Here is a 19,729-nt window from a genome sequence, read left to right as displayed (position 1 = left end):
CTTTCAGATCCATGCCTTAGTCTTTTGGACAAGATATTGTGTAGGTAGATGGATGCTGTTCTTCCCAAAAGATTCTGTAGAAGCTGTGTTAGTGCAGATGATGGACAAAGTGTTTTACCATAGCCACTTTCTTGTGTCTGAGTGAAATGAGTTGAGGGGGCAGTATCTTTGACTAGGAAGATGGAGCAGTGGCATTGGCAAATCTGAAGCTGATGGCCTTAGCACACGTTTTCTAGTAATAAAAAGATTTGTTTTTATAGACCCATCTCAGATTATGTTGATGTGTTTTTTTAACAACTATTGGATTGGTCCTTTGTTGTCGTTTCCAGGTTTTAAGTTTTGAGGGTTCATCTGACTATTCATGGATTCCTAACTTTGCACTATCTACCTGCATCTTCTTTGCAGGTAGATAGTACTCTTGACCCCTGTGTCGGTCACTGAGATAAGTCATCTTGGATTGAGCCAGGGCCTTTGAAGGTTCTGTGTGAGGTTGTCTTTCTGTCAGCTTCGGGCTTTTTGTTTTTGGCCAAAAGTCATGCCTTGCTCCACCTCAGTGTTCACGGTTCCTCAGGTAAGGTGGAGATGTGAAAGGTTTTCTCTTTACTTCGTAAACTGTCTGGTTTTGTGGCCCCTGTAGAAAGTGTCTTGACTCTTCACACTCTGTTTTGTGCACTAGGCTGTTGGCACTGGTAGCCAAAATATTTTTGATGCTTATACAAATTTTGTCTTTGTTGCTCAGCGATGGTTCTGTATGGGGTACAGGTATCTAAGTAGAGAATTGTTCCTCCAACCATTGAAGCTGCCTTTCTCTGGTTTCACTTATTTGCAGAATACTTAAAATCACAGTATCATTCTGGTTGGAAGGGGCCTCAGGACATCATCTAGATCAAAGCAGGGTCAGCACTGAATTCAGACCTTCATGATATGTTCATCTCACCAGCCCCTATTACCTCAACACTATATGGGAACCAGGCCCTTGTGGCTCCAACATGAATGATATATATATATATATATATTTTTTTTTTTTTTGGAGTATTGCAAGCAAGGCAATTCTTCGCAGTTCATTTGCCCAGCTCTTCTAGTTTTCTCATGGATAATCTGACAGTTTAGATCATGTGAGAAGTCAAGTCTGAGGAGTTGGTGGGCTGCCACTTGAGTTACTCCTCTGAAGAAGTCCTTTCTTTTAGAAGTGGACACGTTGATGTGATCTTTTTGGACTTCAGCAAGGCTTTTGACACGGTTTCCCATAGGATCCTACTGGACAAAATGTCCAGCATACAGCTATACAAAAACATCATCCAGTGGGTGAGCAATTGGCTGACGGGCAGGGCTCAAAGGGTTGTGGTAAATGGGACGTAGGGGTAAATGGGATGTAGGTTGCCCCTGGGATGGGGCAATGCTGGCTATACTGGGCTGGCAGACTGGGTGATGAGATGCTGGAGAGCAGCCCCGCAGAGAGGGATCTGGGGGTTGTGGTTCATAGCAAGTTTAATATGAGCCAGCAGTGTGCCCTGGCAGCCAGGAGGGCTAACCATATCCTGGGGTGCATCAAACACGGCATCGCTAGTAGGTCGAGGGAGGTGATTGTCCCGCTCTACTCTGCGCTGATGCGGCCTCACCTTGAGTACTGTGTGCAGTTCTGGGCACCACAGTACAAAAAGGACGTGAAACTGTTGGACAGTGTTCAGAGGAGGGCTACGAAGATGGTGAAGGGCCTAGAGGGGAAGACATATGAGGAGTGGCTGAGGGCACTGGGCCTGTTCAGCCTGGAGGAGGCTGAGGGGAGACCTCATCGTGGCCTACAACTTCCTCGCGAGGGGGAGTGGGGAGGCAGGTGACCTATTCTCTATAAACACCAGTGATAGGACCCACGGGAATGGTGTTAAGCTGAGGCAGGGGAAGTTTAGGCTGGACATCAGGAAGAGGTTCTTCACCGAGAGGGTGGTTGCACACTGGAACAAGCTCCCCAGGGAAGTGGTCACTGCACCGAGCCTGACTGAATTTAAGAAGAGATTGGACTGTGCACTTAGTCACATGGTCTGAACTTTTGGGCAGACCTGTGTGGTGCCAGGAGTTGGACTTGATGATCCTTATGGGTCCCTTCCAACTCGGGATATTCTATTGATCCTATTGATCTTTACTGCCAGTAGCTACAAAAATGCTATAGGTCTTACCTGAGAAGGTCAGGGGTCTTTCTCACATGCACTTCTGTACTCCTGGTCAAAGATCAGATAAAATTCATCCTTCTCAAAGTATTTCCTTTTTCCATCTGTCTTTAAATTTGTTGAGAGAGTACACGTTCTCTCTCAGGTAATTCTTTTTGTTTAAGCTTGGTCTTGGCAGCTCTGGCTCTCTGGTTTGCTTTGGCTCTTTGTGTAACTTCAGGTTTCAGCCAGTTTTGATCTTCCTCTCCAGAACTTGTATCGAGTGCTTTACCAAGCTCCCAGCTATGCATCACTGTGCTGGTGCTGTCTGGTTCTCTAGGAGAGACCGTTTGTGGCCTTCTACCCTTTGAGTGGATGCTGCTGAGTGCAGTTAGGTACTAAACATCTGTGCTCTGCTAATTGAACCTGATTCCCACTATAGTGTTTTTTTCCCATCTTTGTCTAATCCAACACCCTGATGTAAGCATGATCAACTAAAATAGGGTTCTCAGGGCTGTGCCCAGTTGGGTCTTTAATATGTCCAAGGATGGGCACTCCGTAACCTCTACAGGCAGTCCCTGACAGTGCTGAATCACCCTCAAAGTAAAAAGCTTTCTCTCATGTTTACATGGAATTTCCTGTAGTTCAGTTTGTACCTGTGATACCTTGTCCCGTTAACAGGCACCACTCAGAAGAGTCTGTCTTCTCTACTCCGTCCTGCCTTATTTTTCTGAACGTTGATAAGATTCACCCTCAGGATCTCAGTCCTGAGCCTTCTTTTCTCCATGGTCACCAATCCATGCTCTCACAGCCTGTCCTTTTATGACAGATGCTCAAGTCATCCTTGTGGCCCCTTGCTGAACTCTATCCAGTATGTCCCTGTCTCTCTTGTACTAGGAAGTGCTGAACTGGGCACTGTGCTCCAGATGTTGTCTCACCAGTGCTGAGTAGGGGAAAGAACCATCTCCCTTTGGTCGGGTAGCAAGGCCCTTCCTGACATAGCCCAGGATGCTCTTGGCCGTCTTTGCAAGGACCTGTTGCTGGTTCATCTTCAACTTCCTCCAGAGCCCTCAGGGCCTTTGCTCAAAGCCACTTTCCAGCCCCTTGTCCACCAGTCTCTACTGACCCGTGGGGTTATCCTGCTCAGGAGCAGGACTTTGTGTTTCCCTCTGTTGAACTTTGTGGCATTCGTGGCAGTCGGTATCTCTATGCTGTTGAGGTCTCCCTGAATGAAAGCACCACCACCAGGTGCATCAGTCACAGCTCTCGGTTTTGCCCTCTGCAAACTTGCTGAGGGTGCACTCTGTCCCCAGATCCCCCTCACTAATAAAGAGGTTAAGTGGTATTGGATCCCACACAGATGCCTGGGATTTACCACTAGTGACTGGCTTCCAGCTGGACTTGATGCCACTGATCACAACCCTTTGAGCCCGGCAGTTTAGCCATTTTCAGCCCATCATGCTGTCCCAGTTAGTCTGTGCTTCAGCAGTAAATGGTGCTTGGTTTGGGTGGACACCTGGAGATGCGGTCACACCTCTGTCACTGTTAGCCATTCTGGAAACATCCAGAACTAAAACAAGAGAAGTGGTTCAGCTGTCACAGGATCACAAGATAGATGGGGTTGGAAGGGACCTCCGGGCGTTACATGGTGCAGCCTCCTGCTTAAGCAGGGCCAGCTACTTGGTCAGGCCAGAGTCATTTGGATGGAGATGATCTAAGGCCACTTGCCAGGTGAAAGTCAGGCTTAGTCTTACAGTCTGGGATTACACATCTGGATTCCTCCAGAGAAAGGGGATTTTGCAGGTAACCTGTGTTTGGGATGTGTGGCTCATGTGGCTCACACTTCAGTTGTCCTCAGTCTTTGTGACAGAAATGAGAGAACAGAAATAGTGACGGATGTGCTTTCCCTTTGTGGCCAAGTGTCAGCTGGGAGAGATGGCAGAGAAGAGTTAGGCCAGAAGGGATACTATAGACACCATCTTTCTGGTTATGTGGCACAACGGTACCTTTCTTAATGCCTGTGTAGCACACATTTCAAACATTGCTTTAGGTAGGAGGGCAGCCTTTCATTTCTTCTAGAATCCTGAACATTGCATGTTAAAAACCCAACTTAGTAGCTCAATGATCCTCAGTAAGTTCCATTAAATCAACTCGTTTCAGTGAATTTATTTTTCTGATCTAAAAATAATTCATAGCTGGTATTGACCTTGCTGAGATATTTCAAAATGATAGGAAGTTACAGATTTTTAGCTTTTCTTAGCAGAAAGCAGAAATTCTCCTTAGCTGTTTCTTTCCTGCCTGCATCACCGGTAATACTGCTGTTATTTTAGGATTTGTTTTCTTCCAGGTTGTTTTTAAAGATACTTGTATTGCCCTCAATTGCAGTGGTCATGGCTTTAAATAGATGGCTTATGCACATCTGGAATTGGTGGAAATTTTCCTTTAGGGATATAACGTGATGTAGGAGCTAAATTCCCCTCTTCTGCATCTTTTGTGGGAGGCCAGGGTATACACTCAAAGTGTTTGCCTGTTGTATTTTTTCCTATTTGTTTATTTTTTATTTATTTTTATTTTTCCCCAGGATAAGTCCTGCTTTTACTTTCTAGTAGAGCATTTGCTCATTTATTACCAAGTGGTAGAGTTGGAAAAGGTCATAACAAGTCAACTTGATAGTACCACTCAATGACTGTTTTAAGAATGAACCCACTTTGTTTTTGGCAGTGTATGAAAGATGCAAAGGGTTGCTGAAGATAGAATATACAAATATAAACAGAACTTGGAGCTTCTAAGCCAAATGGCCTTAGTCTTAGGCCTGGGTCTGTCCCCTCTCAGCTCCTGCTGCACCCCCAGCCTGCCTGCTGGCAGGACAGAGTGAGAAGCTGAGACGTCGTTGGCTTGGTGTAAGCACTGCTGTACAACAATTGAAACATCAGCGTTTTATCAGCACTCTTCTCATCCTAATGCAAGACATAGCACCCTACCAGCTACTCGGAGGAAAATTAACTCTATCCTAGCTGAAACCAGGACAGGGGTGTTCCTGGTTGATGCAGCCACAGCACAAAATTGGTACTGCAAGTTCTGAAAGCCTCGTGCAGTTATTCAGCTTTCCCTAACATGCTAACCCACCATGTACAGCTCCTCTCTGGTGCTTTGCTGCTGGAGCTGTAAGGAGGAAGGAAGGCAGAGGAAAAGAACGTACATCTTCAGTTCCTTCTGCTTCTGACTTTAATCTATACTGCCGCATCTCTGCCACAGGGCAGATAGAAGCAGACTTAGTGTATGCCTGGCTTGTGCTCAGCCAGGTTAGAATCCTCTGTGAGGGATCATAGAGTTATTAAGGTTGTAAAAGCCCTCCAAGATCATATGGTCCAACCATCACCCTACCACCACTGTCACCCAATAACCATGTCGTTAAACATCAGGTCCAACCTTTCCTTGAACACCCCCAGGGATGGTGACTCCACCACTTCCCTGGGCAACCCGTTCCAATGCCTGACTGCTCTTTCTGAGAAGAAATGTCTCCTAATTCCCAAACTAAACCTCCCCTGGCACAACTTGAAGCCATTCCCTCTAGTCCTGTCACTAGTTAACTGCGAGAAGTGGCTGACCCCCAGCTCCCCACACCTTCCTTTCAGGAGTAGTAGAGAGCAATAAGGTCTGCCCTGAGCCTCCTCTTTTCCAGACCAAACACCCCCAGTTTCCTCAGCCGCTCCTCACAGGATTTGTGTTCCAGGCCCTTCACCAGCTTAGTAGCCCTGCTCTGGATGTGCTCCAGAGCCTCTAAGTCTTTTCTGTAGTGAGGGGCCCAAACCTGAGCACTTGAGGTGCAGCCTCACCAGAGCAGAGTACAGGGGGATGATCGCCCTACTGGCTGCACTATTCCTGTTACAAGCCAGGATGCCATCGGCCTTCTTGACCACCTGGGCACACTGCCTGCTCATATTCAGGTGAGCATCAGTCAGCACCCCAGGATCCTTTTCTTCTGCTCAGCATGAAGCTGGGATGAAACTACTGTGAAGATTGCAATTAAAACAGAAATACCTAATAGAAATGGTCGTGTACATTTCCAGCATGACCACGCTATGCTTGTGCTGATCAGCTTTGTCTCTTGATACGGTGCTCTGTCTTGACTGCTTACCTGTAGAACTTCTGGACAAGCAGACTTTCTCTGGCCAGGATAAAGCATGGGCAACCAAACTCGTGCATGTTTGTAGTTGTCTTTGTGGCTGCCTGGGGTAGCTTGCTTCATATACTAATGAAGATCTGTCTTGTTTGGTATGTAGATGGATCCTGAGTACCGAGTGAAAAAGTTCTTGGCTCTTTTGAGAGAAGAAGGAACGTAAGTACCTTATGTTAAAGCATTGATTAAAAATCTATTCTTTGTGCAGAAACAAGGCTGCTGCTTCCTATTAAGGGTAAACTGCACAAGAGTATATCTGATACCAGTGTTGGCCCCTCCTGTATTTACAGAACTATATATCAGTTCTTCTTACTGCTGTATGCCAGTTTTTTTGGGAGAGGGAGGTTCTGAAGACTTTTTGAGAATATGAGAATGTGCATGCCTGAATTCTTCACTTTTCTTAATTTACGTGTGACTTCTAAAGTTTAAATGAGAGACTGGACAACAATTTAAGTTAAATCAAAAGAGATTCTGCTAGAATTGAAATCCATCTGTTTATCTCAAATCTGGAACTTTGTCTTCTAATGCATGTAGGGCAGTATCTGTACTGGGGAAACTTACAATAGTATCTGTCTTGGCTACATGTGAGTGAGTGGTGCTTTTATACATGTGCATGCTTTCTTGATGGATTTGGTTTCTTTTGCTAGAGTTCCCTAAAGTGAAGATGGACCAAGTGCAAGATCAACAGCTGGAAAAGTGACCAACCTGGAGAATATACACTGGGATCTTTACTCTTCTGTGTTCAACACACTGGACAAAGTGAAATGCTCCCCTGTTTACAAGAACCCAATGTGGAATTTGCATGTTTAGTGCAATACAGTATCTTTATTCTTTGTCTTTAATATACAGATGTCATGTGGAAGTGTCTTCTAGAACACTGCTTCTGTCTCTGTGCAGGCAAGGCTGCATTCTCATTTGATTTTAGCATGAGGGAAATGTTCTGTAAGTTTTGAAGTTAATGCTCACTTGTGTCCATCATCCACTTACTAAGATAGGGAAAGAAAATGTGACTTCTAGTAAAACCCAGTAGTCTGTGGTGAAGGCTTATTAAAGTACTACTCTGTTGTTCTGATTTGATGAACACTCTCTTCAGCATTTTTCTTTGTCGTTGTATGCCTCACTGAACACTGAGGCTGCTAACCCAAAGTCAATGACCACAATAATTGAGCTCTAGAATTTCCTACATGCTAATATCCATTTTTACCCATTTTCAGGCCCAGGTATTTTGTGGCCTGATGAGAGAGAGACTGGCTACTGATATTAAGGACTGGAAGATGGCAGGAAAGTATGTTGATCAGAGTAGAGGAAACTTTCAAATCCAGTATTTTAAGGCATTAAAGCTAGTTAAATCAAAAACAGTTTTAGAGATGCTGATTATAACCTGAAAGCTCATGTGTGCAGTGTAGATGGCAGTTTGGGCATTTGCAGGTCTCCTTATTATCCCACTTTTCTGCCATGTTACCAAAGGATGAAATTCCTCCTTAGAAATGAAGAGGAAGCCAAGCTCTGTGGATGCACGAGATGTGTATTGCCATGTTTTTTGCACTGAAACAAAGGAATGTATCAAACTTTGCTATGTGGTCTTTCCCCAATAGTCATCTTGCATCAATGAGGTGCTGCTGATGATGACTGCGTGAGGATACTCCCCTCTGGTTCTTTGGCTCCACACGTTTAATAAGGTTCATGGAACATACCTCAATTTGGTGGGGCATGAAATCAAAGCCATTTATGAGATCTTAGTCAGTGTAGCTTCCTTAACTTGACTAGACATGCTGCTCAGCACTAGCAGCTTGTACCCAAAGAGGTGTTCCCAGGGAAGGAGGGTGCTTTACATTCTTTCAGGCCCAAAGGTGAAGGTACTCAAGTCCTTATTGCATACTTACAGCAATCGGAGTATTTTAGTCACTCCACTCTAGTCTCTTTTCCTTTGGCAGTGCTGTTGTATTGTGATGACATTGTGAGTCCCAGTGATTATTATTCCTCTCATTTTGTGTACGATCTTGTGACTTTTTGTTCCTTTCTTTCTTCTGCTAGTTCTAGCAGAACACATTAACTTATATTTCAGAGTAAATGATGTAAACCTTATTGTGTCTATGTCCAGAATTGATGAATAAATATCTTGTTCAATTGCACATTAATGGATTCAATAAAAAAGCACAACTATTTGTGATGGTCTGGGGGACGTTTATGTCTTTGGTGTTAGTCAAACAGAGGTGTATATGTAGAGTGCTGATGAAGATAAAGTGATTCCAGGGCTGCTGCTACCAGAGGGATGCTAAAGAGTTTGTACCTGAGTATCGATGGACTGAATAGATCCCAAAGTCTGGATAGCTTGACCACAGGTAGTCCTAAAGGAGTTGGCCAAGAAGACCATTTTAAACCAATCAGTCCATTCTAGGTTTCTGAACCTTGCACTGCTGAGGAAATCCCAAAGATGCATGTATGTGTACGTGTCTGATTTATCACTTGAAGAAGGCCACGTTGGAAAACCAGGAAGAACTGATGGGCACAACCTGTTGTGTGGGTCTCCATCTAAGGAGTTTCCTGCAGGTGGCGAAAGAGAACGAGTCCTATCACATTTTGTTTTAGATGCTGTGCCTGGGCAAGAGTTGCTTTACTGTGAGAACTACATTGCTTTGAACAGTAATGGCCAAATTCTTCATTGCCTACCTTATCCTGTTGTTGTGGCTTTTTTTTTTTCCCCATGAACCTTGCAGAAATGTGACTGTCTTACAAACTGAGCTGCTAGGCAAAGGCAAAAATGTTTGGAAGTGTTGGGGTGTCTTTTTGAGAGGCAGAATGGTGTGGGGAAAGGGATGGGATGATGGACAAAGCTTCCACTCATAAAGCTGTTAAGCGCAAAAAGCCTGACAAGGGCAGACTTCTCAGTTGTGTGGATTGTAACCGTGCCTTGCTGATGCTTGTGTAATTCTGAAGGTATCACTGCTGCTGTGCTGGAGGAGGTGGCCCTCACAGAAGTGTGCTGTGTCCAGTGTGGTGCAATGAAACAGGGCTAGGAATTGGTAATCCACAAGCAGCGCTATGCAAGAAGCAAATAGCACACTGCAAGAAGGTGAATGTGTTTGGTTTGTTTATAAATTGGGGATCAGTATAGAAATACAGATTTATTATCTTTTCTTAAGCCTTAAAATAGGGAATTTAGGCCACTGCTTTTGAAAATTGCATGCACTTAAAAGCACTAATAAGGTGTGGGAGATGTTGCAGAAACACCCACACAATTATTCATTCACAGGAAAAGAAGTTTTAAGTAAGTGACAAACTGTGGGTATCAGTCTGTCCAAAAGGTGATTCAGTGACAGCCTGCAACTGCTTTAGTGGGGGGAAAATTTGAAGGTTAAAGGCTATTTTAATCTAGTAACCTAGTGGTGTATGCACATTATGGGATTATGGGAAGTCCCTCTATAAATAAAGACCTTAGTAGTCAGCTCTAAAATCTCGTCACTGGCTGTATTTTGCCATCATTGTCTTGCATTCATGTGACTGTCCCTGTGTGTAACAGGGTGAGCAGCCACCACTCCTGTGGATGTCATTGGGCAGAATTTAAAGCACCTTAAAAGGGAAACCATACGAGCTGGCAAGTGCATTTTTTTTTTAACCTTCTCTTTAATGACGTACCACAAAAAAATGCAAGTTGAAATATATTTTTCTCCAAATATATATATTTATATAATATATAATCTTAGTTAACTCAAGTATATACATTGTATAATAAATAATGCTTATAAAAAGAGAATTTTTCTGAATATAAAATAAAAAAAAATCAACCTCTACAACTTTATACAAAACTTTGGATACAGCAGATTGATGGAAAAAGATCTTCCATTCAGTGCTAGAATACCTGGCTACAGTAAAATAATTACAAGGCAATAAATGTTCTATTTAATATTAAATACCTTTTCTCGATTAAAAACAAAAACAACAACAACAAAAAACCAACACAAAAGGAGTTTTGTTTAAAGTCAGGTACTTGGAGTCTTTCCAGACGTAGAATTTAATATATACGTTAAATAGAATGCCTGTCAGAAGATGGCTGATTTCTGGAACGTGGAGGTTTCTTAGAGCTCTGCTGTGATCTTTAATTTTAGAAAACTAATGCTTATCAGGGTGTTCAAACCCAGTAGCTCTTCATCATGCTCTACAGAGGAGGGACTAAGAATTTTGGTCCGATCACAGGTGTGAGTGTCAGGGCCGTGTACTGTGCTCTCTATATGAGGGGTCTTCCATCATTTTATTGCTCTTTGCAGGACAATCTACTACTCCTTCCTGTGGACAAAGAAATGAGTGGAGTAGAAGACACAGCTATAGAGTTTTAGACATTTTTTGCAACTTCTGTGTTAAACCACTGACACATGAGAATTGGCATGGGAACATGGTTATGTGGGTCCCCTTATATTGGAAGAGCCTGCCAGGAAGAAGAGAATTTTTGTTTTGTTTTGTTTTTTAATTTCAATGTCAATACACTGAAAACATGAGCCCAAAGCAAGGGACAATGGGGTCAAGGAGCACTGGTGAGTGGGAAGAGGGACAAATGCTGGTTCTGCACTGGGATGGGTTATGGGATGTGTGCGGCCACACCTGGGGCCCAAATCCCTGCTAATGGCATGGAGCCTCTGTGCTTGATGTGGTCCCATCATGAATGAGTTGCTGATAACTTAAATCCCAAGGGAAGGAGAGGCTGTGCCTGGGATTGTGACTATTCTATGCAGATGGATAAAAGTCTCCCTTCCTCATCTGCCCTTGCCTCTCTCATGCTGGGTGAAGTGGTTTGAACAAGTCTGTCAGCTGGGAGAAGGCAAGAAGGCTTGGGCAGGCATTTCTTCTTGCTATAGCTTCTGTCTCCATCCATTGTTCATAGCAGCTAGCCTGGCAGATACCCGGTTATCAGAGAGGTGCTCTGAGCTCGCTCTGGAACATAAAAAGTCATACTAGGGAATGCCTGGTAAATGGGTGCATCAGCGGTGTGCACCTGCCCAGATCACGTCTTCAGCTGCCCTGGAAAGATGGCAGCAAAACCTTAAAAATCTTCTCAGCAGCTGCACAGCAAAGAGCACGCTGGAGCAGTGGTGTGACCCCGCGTGAGAGATTGCAGCTTTACCACACGGGCCCTGCTCTTCCCTGGGACTTGGGCCAAATGCTGGAGGAGCATCTCTGGATTCTGGTTTCCTGCTGTGCTCCTCAGGGGAATTTGGGGAGGTGGCTTTGGAGCATGGAGAGCAGAACGAGTGAAGGAGACACTGGCTGTAAGGCTGTGAATGTACTCAGGTTTGTTTCTCCAGCATAACCTAGAGCTGGAAAGAAGGGGCCTGGCTGCTGGGGGTTGGCTCCTTCCCTGCTCCTCACCACAGCTGCTGAGGCCAGGCCAGCCCATGCCAGCAGGTGGGGGAACATGGAGTTGTTCTGCTTTCACTGTGTTAAATTCATTTCCACTTGAAACCCTGTATGAACATCTAGGTGGGCCAGACCTGCAGAGGAGGTCAGAGCTGAAAGCTGTGCGTGCTGCGTTACAGCACACCGATGGCCGTGGCTGTGCGGGCCTGTTCTGTCTCTGCTCTGTCCCTGCTTCTCCCTAGACAGCCTGTCATGCCAAGCAGCATGAGGAAAGTCAGCAGATAAGTGATCTCATGTGTCTGCGGTGTCGGGCCTAGCCTCGAACTGTCTTGTGTGGGTGAGGCTGGGTGATGCTGTGAGTCCTCTCGGCAGCGCTGCGGTTGGTGGTAGGAGGGTGTCTGCTCCGACCAAATTGGCCAAGAGCACTAGGATTTTTTTGTGCCATCCTCTGAAGTGTGAGGCCACCATGTAGAGGCTGATCCCAGGGCTGGTGACTCCCTGGCCCTGCTCTGTAGCAACCTCCCAACAGTTGGAAACCTGCCTGTGTTTACTTGCAGGTGTGGACGTCGTAGACACGTATGCACTCCTGGCAACTCACGTAGCAGCACCAGTGGAAGATGCAGTGACACTTCTCCTTCCGTTTCTCAGTTCTGGTGTTATGGCCACGACCACAGCACAGCAAGTCACAGCCGTCAATCCCATGCGAGGTGACATTGCATGTTCTGTCCCTTGTCCCAAAGGATCCTGTCTCTGGGTTGGGCTCGCAAAAATTGGGGGAGTTCTCATAGTAGACCAGATCCCGCTCTGTCGGTGGCTTGAAAAGAGCATACTTGGCCCTAAGAGTTTCTACCCATCCCCGAGATTCCCGGTGCTTTTCAACCACCATCTCAGAAGCACTGTCATATTTATCCTTCAGGTAGTCACCAATGGCCCGAAAGTCAGGCTGGGCCCACCAGCAGGTCTTGACTTCGCAGCTTCCCGAGAGACCATGGCACTTGCATTTCAGGTGCATGTGGTCCAGAATGGTCTGTCCAGGGGAGAGAAAACAGGCAGTCAGCAGTGGATTACAGTGCTGTGAGCTGGTTTTGAATCACCCCCCTCTGCTACCTGGATTCAAACACCTGAGCTTGGTCTGGAAGGTGTAGGGTAGCAGTTAATGCATGGGAGCTTTGGCATGTGGCAGAAGTATCTCTAGCTGGATATGTAGCACTGGAAAAAACACTGCTAAGGTGGACAGCTTCTCTAATCCTCAATCTAACGCCAAAGTCTGATCCTTTCAAGAGAAGTGTTGGGATCCTCCCTGTCCTATATGTTGGACAATGAGAGCCCAGAGCAGCTGAGGGCTGGAGGATGTCTCTGACACCCAGATGTGGACTGACCCCCTTGTCATGGCTTTGCTAACAACCCTTCTGCACTAGAAAAGGAACGAAGTTGTGAATCTAGGGTAATTATACAATCTCTTTCCCAGAAATCTCATCCATGTGGTGCAACATGATCACTGATTTTCATTGAAATTGTTAGACCTGTTTTGTTTTGTTGGTGTTTTTTTTTTTTTTTTCTTTTTTTAATTTATTTTTTATTTTTTAAACAGGAAACTCGAATCATTTAACACAAGTTAGAGATTTGAGCTCTTGCCCTTCCACTTCTGTCTACTGTATTATGGAACAGTGATCTCGAGAGTTTCCTCTAAGCAAGGCCTCAAGCTAATGTGGTTAAAACACACTCAGTTTGCAAACGTCCCCGAGCAGACAGCGGCACAGGTGCCTGCTTACAGCCAGAGTCACCAGGCTGGGGCTGGTTGTGCTGGGCATGAGGTGTGCTTTAGCTCTCCTTAACCTCCACCTTCAGGTTAAGAAACCTGCACCTGCAGAGAGTGGAAATGCTATGCCCTGGAAACACCCCTAGAAAGCTCCTGCTTGGGCACTGTTGCGGTCCAGTTCAGGAGCCAGACTGGGCCATCCTTGCAGGCATGGATGGCCTCCACTGGGCCCGCTGAGCACTCACCGTCCTGCCGGCCTCGTTATTGTGTCTGTTCATGGCCGAGCGGGCGTCTGGCCGGTTCTCTCGAGCATCTGCGAATTCCCGGGACACCAGTACACCAAAGTCGGCATCCTCGCTGCATCCCCCCCATTTCCAGCCGTCTCCTGGAGGCCCTTTGTGGTGGGAATCACAGCCGCAGATCGTGGACGTGCCCTCGGCACAGGAGCGGGTCACAGCGAAGGCCACACCGGCTGACGCGATGGCGTGGACAAAGGCAGACTCTCGCGTGGCTGGGAATAAAGAGAGCCCATGGGATTATCTGTCATGGTAGCACATTTTTTTTTTTCCTTCCCAACATTCTTCAGTGTCTTCCAAATCTCATTAAGTCACTAAACACTATTTTACTCATTTTGCAATGAATATTTTTGAATACAGTGCTGCTGGCTGGCATTGCTTTTTGAAACACGTAGGCAGGAGCAGCAGTTAGGAGAGAAGCGTGGCTCCAGCTCTGTGTATCACAAGTGAGGTATGTGATCCAGCACAGGGGACCCTGCTTAAACAAAATGACCGTGAGAGCTTAAAGGGCCTCAGGAAAGAATTACTGGAGTAATTAATAAATACCCTGGTCTAGTGGGAGGTCTCCCTGCCACTAATAAACTGCCTAATACCAGTTCCCAGTGGGTGGGAACTTGAGCTTTAGGGTCCCTTCCAACCCAAACCATTCTGTTATTCCATTCTGGGATTGTTTCTGGTCTGGAAACCCAAAGAGGACTAAGGGACTCAGTGCCTGGAATTAGCCCAAGGGGAGATGAAGTAACTTCTCTACATGCTGAAATGGAGAAAAGGCAGATACAGATGATACAGAATAGATGAACAAAGCCTAAGCACTAGTGATTATAGTTAAATTCATCTAGACTAAACGAAGTGACTGTACAGCAGTGGATGCTATTAGCCACCAAAAAACCTTCCTGTCACCACTGAATTCCATGCACGATGGCACCAAAGCTGTCCCAGAGATGCCGCACACCAGCCCGAGCAGCTGTGAGCAAAGACAGACTGTGGGGCTGCAGACTGGGGCCCTCCTCACACACTGGCTTGGATACACTGTCCCCATTTTAAATTATATTTCAGAATTAAGCTTGGACTTTCTCACCCAGAAAATGAGTTCTTGGATGAGGTCCCTTCTGACCTTTTGCAGGCAGCAAGAGACTGTCGAGGTGTCCAGCCTGCCATGACAGTAACAGCAGAGGTTTTTTCACCTCCTGGTGGGGAACAGACAACAGGATGGGGCAGGCTGAGAGCTCAAGATGGGATGCTGGGCCTGGCTGAGTCACTTCTGCTTCAGCTTCACGTGTCAGAGTATCTTTCCAGGCTGAAATGCCCTTGTAGAGTGGTTGAGCTGTTCACCTATGCACATTTAACTCACCTGGCTCTGTAGTAGACTAAAAACAGCTGAGGGTGTGAAGAAAACCTTGCAGTTGCTCATTAATTAGTGAACAATCCTGGAGGAAATCAAAGCAGATGAAACTCAAGTGTGATGAAGCAGGCAAAATTCTGAGTCTGTAACTATTGGCATTCTCCATGTACAAAGTCACAGGGAATAAATTTTGACAGGGACAAAGCTAGAGAACTCCTGAAAGCATTGAATGCTGAATAAAAGGTTAAATAAAATGTCCAGGATGCCCGAGTGGGCTGGGAGCTAGAAAGAGGAGCATGTGTGGATTCTCTGTGCTAAGAGAGAGGAAATGTTTCAGAAGAACAAAGATATACCCAGAATCCACATGAAGATGAAGGTGCAGGGGGTTTAATGAACTGTAGCATCTCTGTCCATCACCTCTTCCAACCATTGCCACGGCAGGGGGACTTTCAAGACCTCCCCTTCTCCGGTCGTTCTGTGGGGTCTTAATCCAGAAAGGATGTGGACTTTGGATGACAGCAGCCAAAATGCACATGGGTATGGGAAAGCCACCAAAAGCCATAAAAATGTTTACATTGACTTGATATTTCAGCTTGTTGGCTCAGAACTGGACAGTGAGATTGAGCAAACCCTCAGCAAGTTTGCCAATGACACCAGTCTGTGTGGTGCGGCTGACACACTGGAGGGAAGGGATGGATGCCATCCAGAGGGACCTGGACAGGCACCACAGCCATTCCTTCTTCACCCAGTGATGGGTTCCAGAAACATGAGGACCATCTGATTACAATGAGTTGTTCTGGGCAGAAATGAGCAAAGCCCAATATTGAAGTGCACCCCTTAGATGGCAGTGTGGGTGGCTCTCCTGAATAGCACACCCAAAGCAGTAGCTGGCATGAAGCAATCAAGACAGATTTTCCTAGCTTCCTGCTACCAGACAAAACCAAAGAAACAATACTGTAAATGAATATAGCCCTGTTGAGGTTCTCTTTGGCTGTTCTTGGTCCAAACTGCAGAGCATTTTCTGGAAAAGAGATCTCACAGCTATTCAGTCAAGACCTGGTCATGGAGAACTGCAGGACTGACTTCCCTGACTTCCCTCATGCAACTGTGCTGCTGAGGCAGGGGTGAGTGCGTTGTCTGAAGAATGAATGAAGAGAACGGGGAGAGGCCACCAAAAACACTGAAGACCTAGATCTAGCTTTAGACGATGGAAAAGCGGATGCCCTTGTCTGCTCTTAAGTGTACAAATAAATGGTGGCATTTTCCTACCATGTGTTCTTTGAGTTTAATGCCACCTCATGCTGGTGCTCTGACTGATAGCCCTTTGAAAGCAGGCAAAGGTCTAACTTCTTTGAATTTTCAACCTGAATCAGTTTTTTTTTTTTAGATCCTTTGTTCCTGAGCTCACATTGGTTTTTACTTCAAGTAGCCTTTTATGGTTCTTGCATTTATTTCATGTTTTTTTTTTTTTCAGAGCAAACCTGACATTTTACTATGTTTCAACACTTGTTTAGCTTTTCCATAACATGTTGCCTGCTCACTCATCAGACTGTCTACCCATCTCTGCATTTATTCCTGTGTTTGATTCCTCTCTCCGGAATAGTGAGGAGAAGCAAATGGTTGTGCCCAGCTGAGGACTGTGACATGAAACTTTGCTCCCTGGACTTGGGAGTCTGGGGTCTTGCTTTAGTGACCTGGATGCTCAGCTACAGGGCTCTGCTTGAGATGTTTTTGCATTTTGGAAGTAATATCTCAGTCTCATTTTTTTCCTTAGTGACATTTTTTGGTCACACTGGTTCAAAGCATCTATGGTTGAACCTTACTTCCTAGTGGGTCAAAGTCTGCATAGGTACAGCACCCTGGTGAATGACACTGGCGTGCTTTAACCACCCATGGCATCTCAGAAAGATGAGAGCTTCTCCCTCTGGGATAAGGTTGTCTCAAAACATCTCCAATGGATATAGTGGAAGTGCCTTTCTCTTCCTGAGTGCTGGAATGGCCCAAGGCAAAATTCAGCAGTCCTTGATGGCCATTTTCTCTGCCTGCACTCTCTGCACAAGGCCTTTGTCTTCTTCCTCTTTGAATTTATGCAGCTAATTTAGCACTTTTTCATTAATTCTTTTTATCTCCTTCAAAGTGTCTTTCCTTCTGCTCATTTACATTTCATCTTGTCCTCAAATATGGCTTCTAGCCCTATCTTCTGCAATGTGTGGGGTAGGAAAGGGAAGCAATAGGGATGTTTGGATGCTATCTAAGCAGCTCAGAGACAGAGTAGCCCAATGTACAGGAGAGTGGAGTTGTGCTCAAGGTGGATAGTCAGTGGCTGGGATATTCCAAATACCACTTCTGGTGCATGGTGCCTTGGGTACACTGCAGGAGACATTTCCAGGTGACTCATGAGTGTAATTTGCCTAAGTTATCGGGGCAGTATTCAATGGATGTGGGATGAAAACAGAATTTTTCCCTGACTCACGACTCTGGACACCGTCCCGTCTTCCCAGAGCAGGGGTCATGCTCTTGCCTCCTGCCCTGGGGAGGTATTGGTTGTGCCAGTTTTTGCTCCTTGGCCTGTGGTTTTCACTGCTGAGGTGCAATCTAGCTCCTGGAGCATCCAAAAATCAAGCCTCTCAAGCAAATCTAATTTCACCTCTTGTAGGCACTAGAAAGAGGCAACTCATGGGTATGTGCCAACCAAAGAAACATGTCTCTGATCTGACGTTGGGAGCTCAGATCAATGATGCCAAACATAGTCCTGAATCAGGGCTGCTCAATCCTGTCTTTGCTGGTGGGATTGTGCCATAGTTTTCACTTTCTTTTACTGAAATTCTTCTCTCCTTGCCATTCCTGCCTCCAATATGCCAGTACAGGTCCAGCCTCTGTCTGTCAAGGCAAAGCCTGTTTTCCTTAGTTATTTTTTACTGCTGCTCATAGGGGGACCACTGGGGGCTGTGGGCCACAGGTTGAAAATCACTGATCTAACTCAAATTTTTCAGCCTGACAAAGGCTATTTGGGTGGCCTGTGATCTAAAGCAGATCAGATTAGATGAGCTCGTGAGCCCTTCTGGCCTCAAACCAGGACAGCTTGGGGACAGAGGGGGAGGACACCAACCACTCTGCTTGCTGACGTGGCTTTGCTTTGCACCCTGAGGGTAGGGGAAAGCAATGGGCACAGGCTGAAGAGCCACTGCATGTTTCGAAGGTCTCTCATTAAAGAGCATGTCACTGGGACAGCGGGCTGTGTGACAGTGGCTGTGTCGGTGCTGTGGACAGTCCCCATGAGCTCAGCTGGGCTGCACAGTGCTCACCGGGCAGTGGCACAGCATGCACCAGGGGCCACTCGATGGCCACCGACCCCAACCCCTCCAAGCCAGCCCCTGCAAATGGTGTTGGGGCAGGGAGGGGGTGGCAGGGAGCGAGCTGCAAACACAAATGCGTCGCCTAGAAATTCTCCCCTGGGTCTGGGCGAGGAGCCGGGAGAATTTCCCAGAGATGAAATGAGGGAGCAGAGTTCCCAGAACCAGGGGAGGGGCTCGCGAGGGAGGATTAGAGCGATCTTGACAGTGCACCACTGCGACTGTCTCCCAGCCAGGCCCGTTACCTGCTGGGACACTCAATTTGCCATTGTTCCCGCGGTGTCACACTGTATTACCAGCATAATGCAGAATGTTTCCGCCGGCCAGCGTACCCACGGCACAGAGCACTGGCATTCCCCAGGAGCACCTCGTAGCAACGGGGCAATGTTCCCCTGTCCTGCCGTCACCCTCCAATCCCGCCAGCCGGGCTGGGAAATCCCTATTGATGGCTCTCCCCAGCCCCCCGCCACCGGATCAGAATGGCTAAAGGGCGTGTGAATGGTGCAGCAATTTGAAACGACTGCAGTGCTGGGATGGTATCGCTCGCCCTGCCTCACAGTAGGGGAGGAAGCTTAGCTCTTTCTCATCAGTATAAGCTTATTTTTCTCTCTCCCTCTCTCCTTTCCCTCCCCCTCCCTTTAAGCTGTTGAGTTTATATCAAGACGGCCCCTGATCCCACACACCCCTGTTTAGATGCAAATGACTGCAAGTGTCATGGCTGAGAAAAGCCATGGGTTATCTTGGTGCGGTCTGCCTGCCTTTTCACAGCTCGTGTCAGGGGCTTAGCCGAACGCACAAGGACCCCGAAGGCAGCCCGGGCCCAGCTGCTTTTCTGCACCTGGCCTGGCCGCCGTCACGCTCCTCACGGCCGCGCACGGCAAGCGAAGGACCGGTGGAACCTGCAGCGGGCTTGAGCCTGCCTCAGGGCTGAGGAGCACCCTCTGGAGAGCTGTCGACATCCTCCTGGAGACAGAGAGCGAGCAAAGGGTGGCTGCTTCACGAGGAGATGGGGGAAGAGCGGATCCCCTGGTGTGCAAGAGGTGGAGAAGCAGGCGAGGCCGCTGAGGCTCCTGCTGAGCTTGGTCCTGCAGGCCCAGCCCTGCCCGCAGCCTCTCCTCTGTCCTGGAGATGGTCACCAGGTGCCTGCGGTGCCATCCCGCCCCTTGCGCTCACAAAAGGCTCCTTTTGGGCCCTGTGCTTCAGCCAAAATCCCAGATTTCATCACTAACACAGGGAATTGTTGCTCGCTGTCCCAGCATGGCAGTGAGTCACGTGGCTGTTGGCTCAGCCTTGGCTTTGGTGTAGG

General features: G+C 46.8%; 2 protein-coding genes across 2 annotated transcripts in view; one reads left to right on the top strand and one right to left on the bottom strand.

Moving 5' to 3' along the window:
- The window catches only part of NSF (N-ethylmaleimide sensitive factor, vesicle fusing ATPase), an 80,029-nt gene extending 71,540 nt beyond the window's left edge, over window positions 1-8,489 (top strand). The window contains exons 20-21 of the mRNA XM_038168731.2: window positions 6,428-6,483; window positions 6,972-8,489. Of these exons, the coding sequence (XP_038024659.2) occupies window positions 6,428-6,483; window positions 6,972-6,981 (66 nt within the window). The 3' untranslated portion in view covers window positions 6,982-8,489. The remainder of the gene's footprint in view (window positions 1-6,427; window positions 6,484-6,971) is intronic.
- Window positions 8,490-10,249: 1,760 nt separating this feature from the next.
- WNT3 (Wnt family member 3) overlaps window positions 10,250-19,729 on the bottom strand; it is a 50,443-nt gene continuing 40,963 nt past the window's right edge. Inside the window, exons 3-4 of the mRNA XM_005027845.6 lie at window positions 13,678-13,943; window positions 10,250-12,700 (exon numbers count right to left, since the gene is read on the bottom strand). Coding sequence (XP_005027902.1) covers window positions 12,221-12,700; window positions 13,678-13,943 — 746 coding nt within the window. The 3' untranslated portion in view covers window positions 10,250-12,220. The remainder of the gene's footprint in view (window positions 12,701-13,677; window positions 13,944-19,729) is intronic.

This window comes from Anas platyrhynchos, chromosome 28, assembly GCF_047663525.1.
Source record: "Anas platyrhynchos isolate ZD024472 breed Pekin duck chromosome 28, IASCAAS_PekinDuck_T2T, whole genome shotgun sequence".
Classification (NCBI taxonomy): Eukaryota; Metazoa; Chordata; class Aves; order Anseriformes; family Anatidae; genus Anas; species Anas platyrhynchos.
Note: the sequence above shows the minus strand (reverse complement) of the source record. Positions and strands in the feature narration are given on the sequence as shown.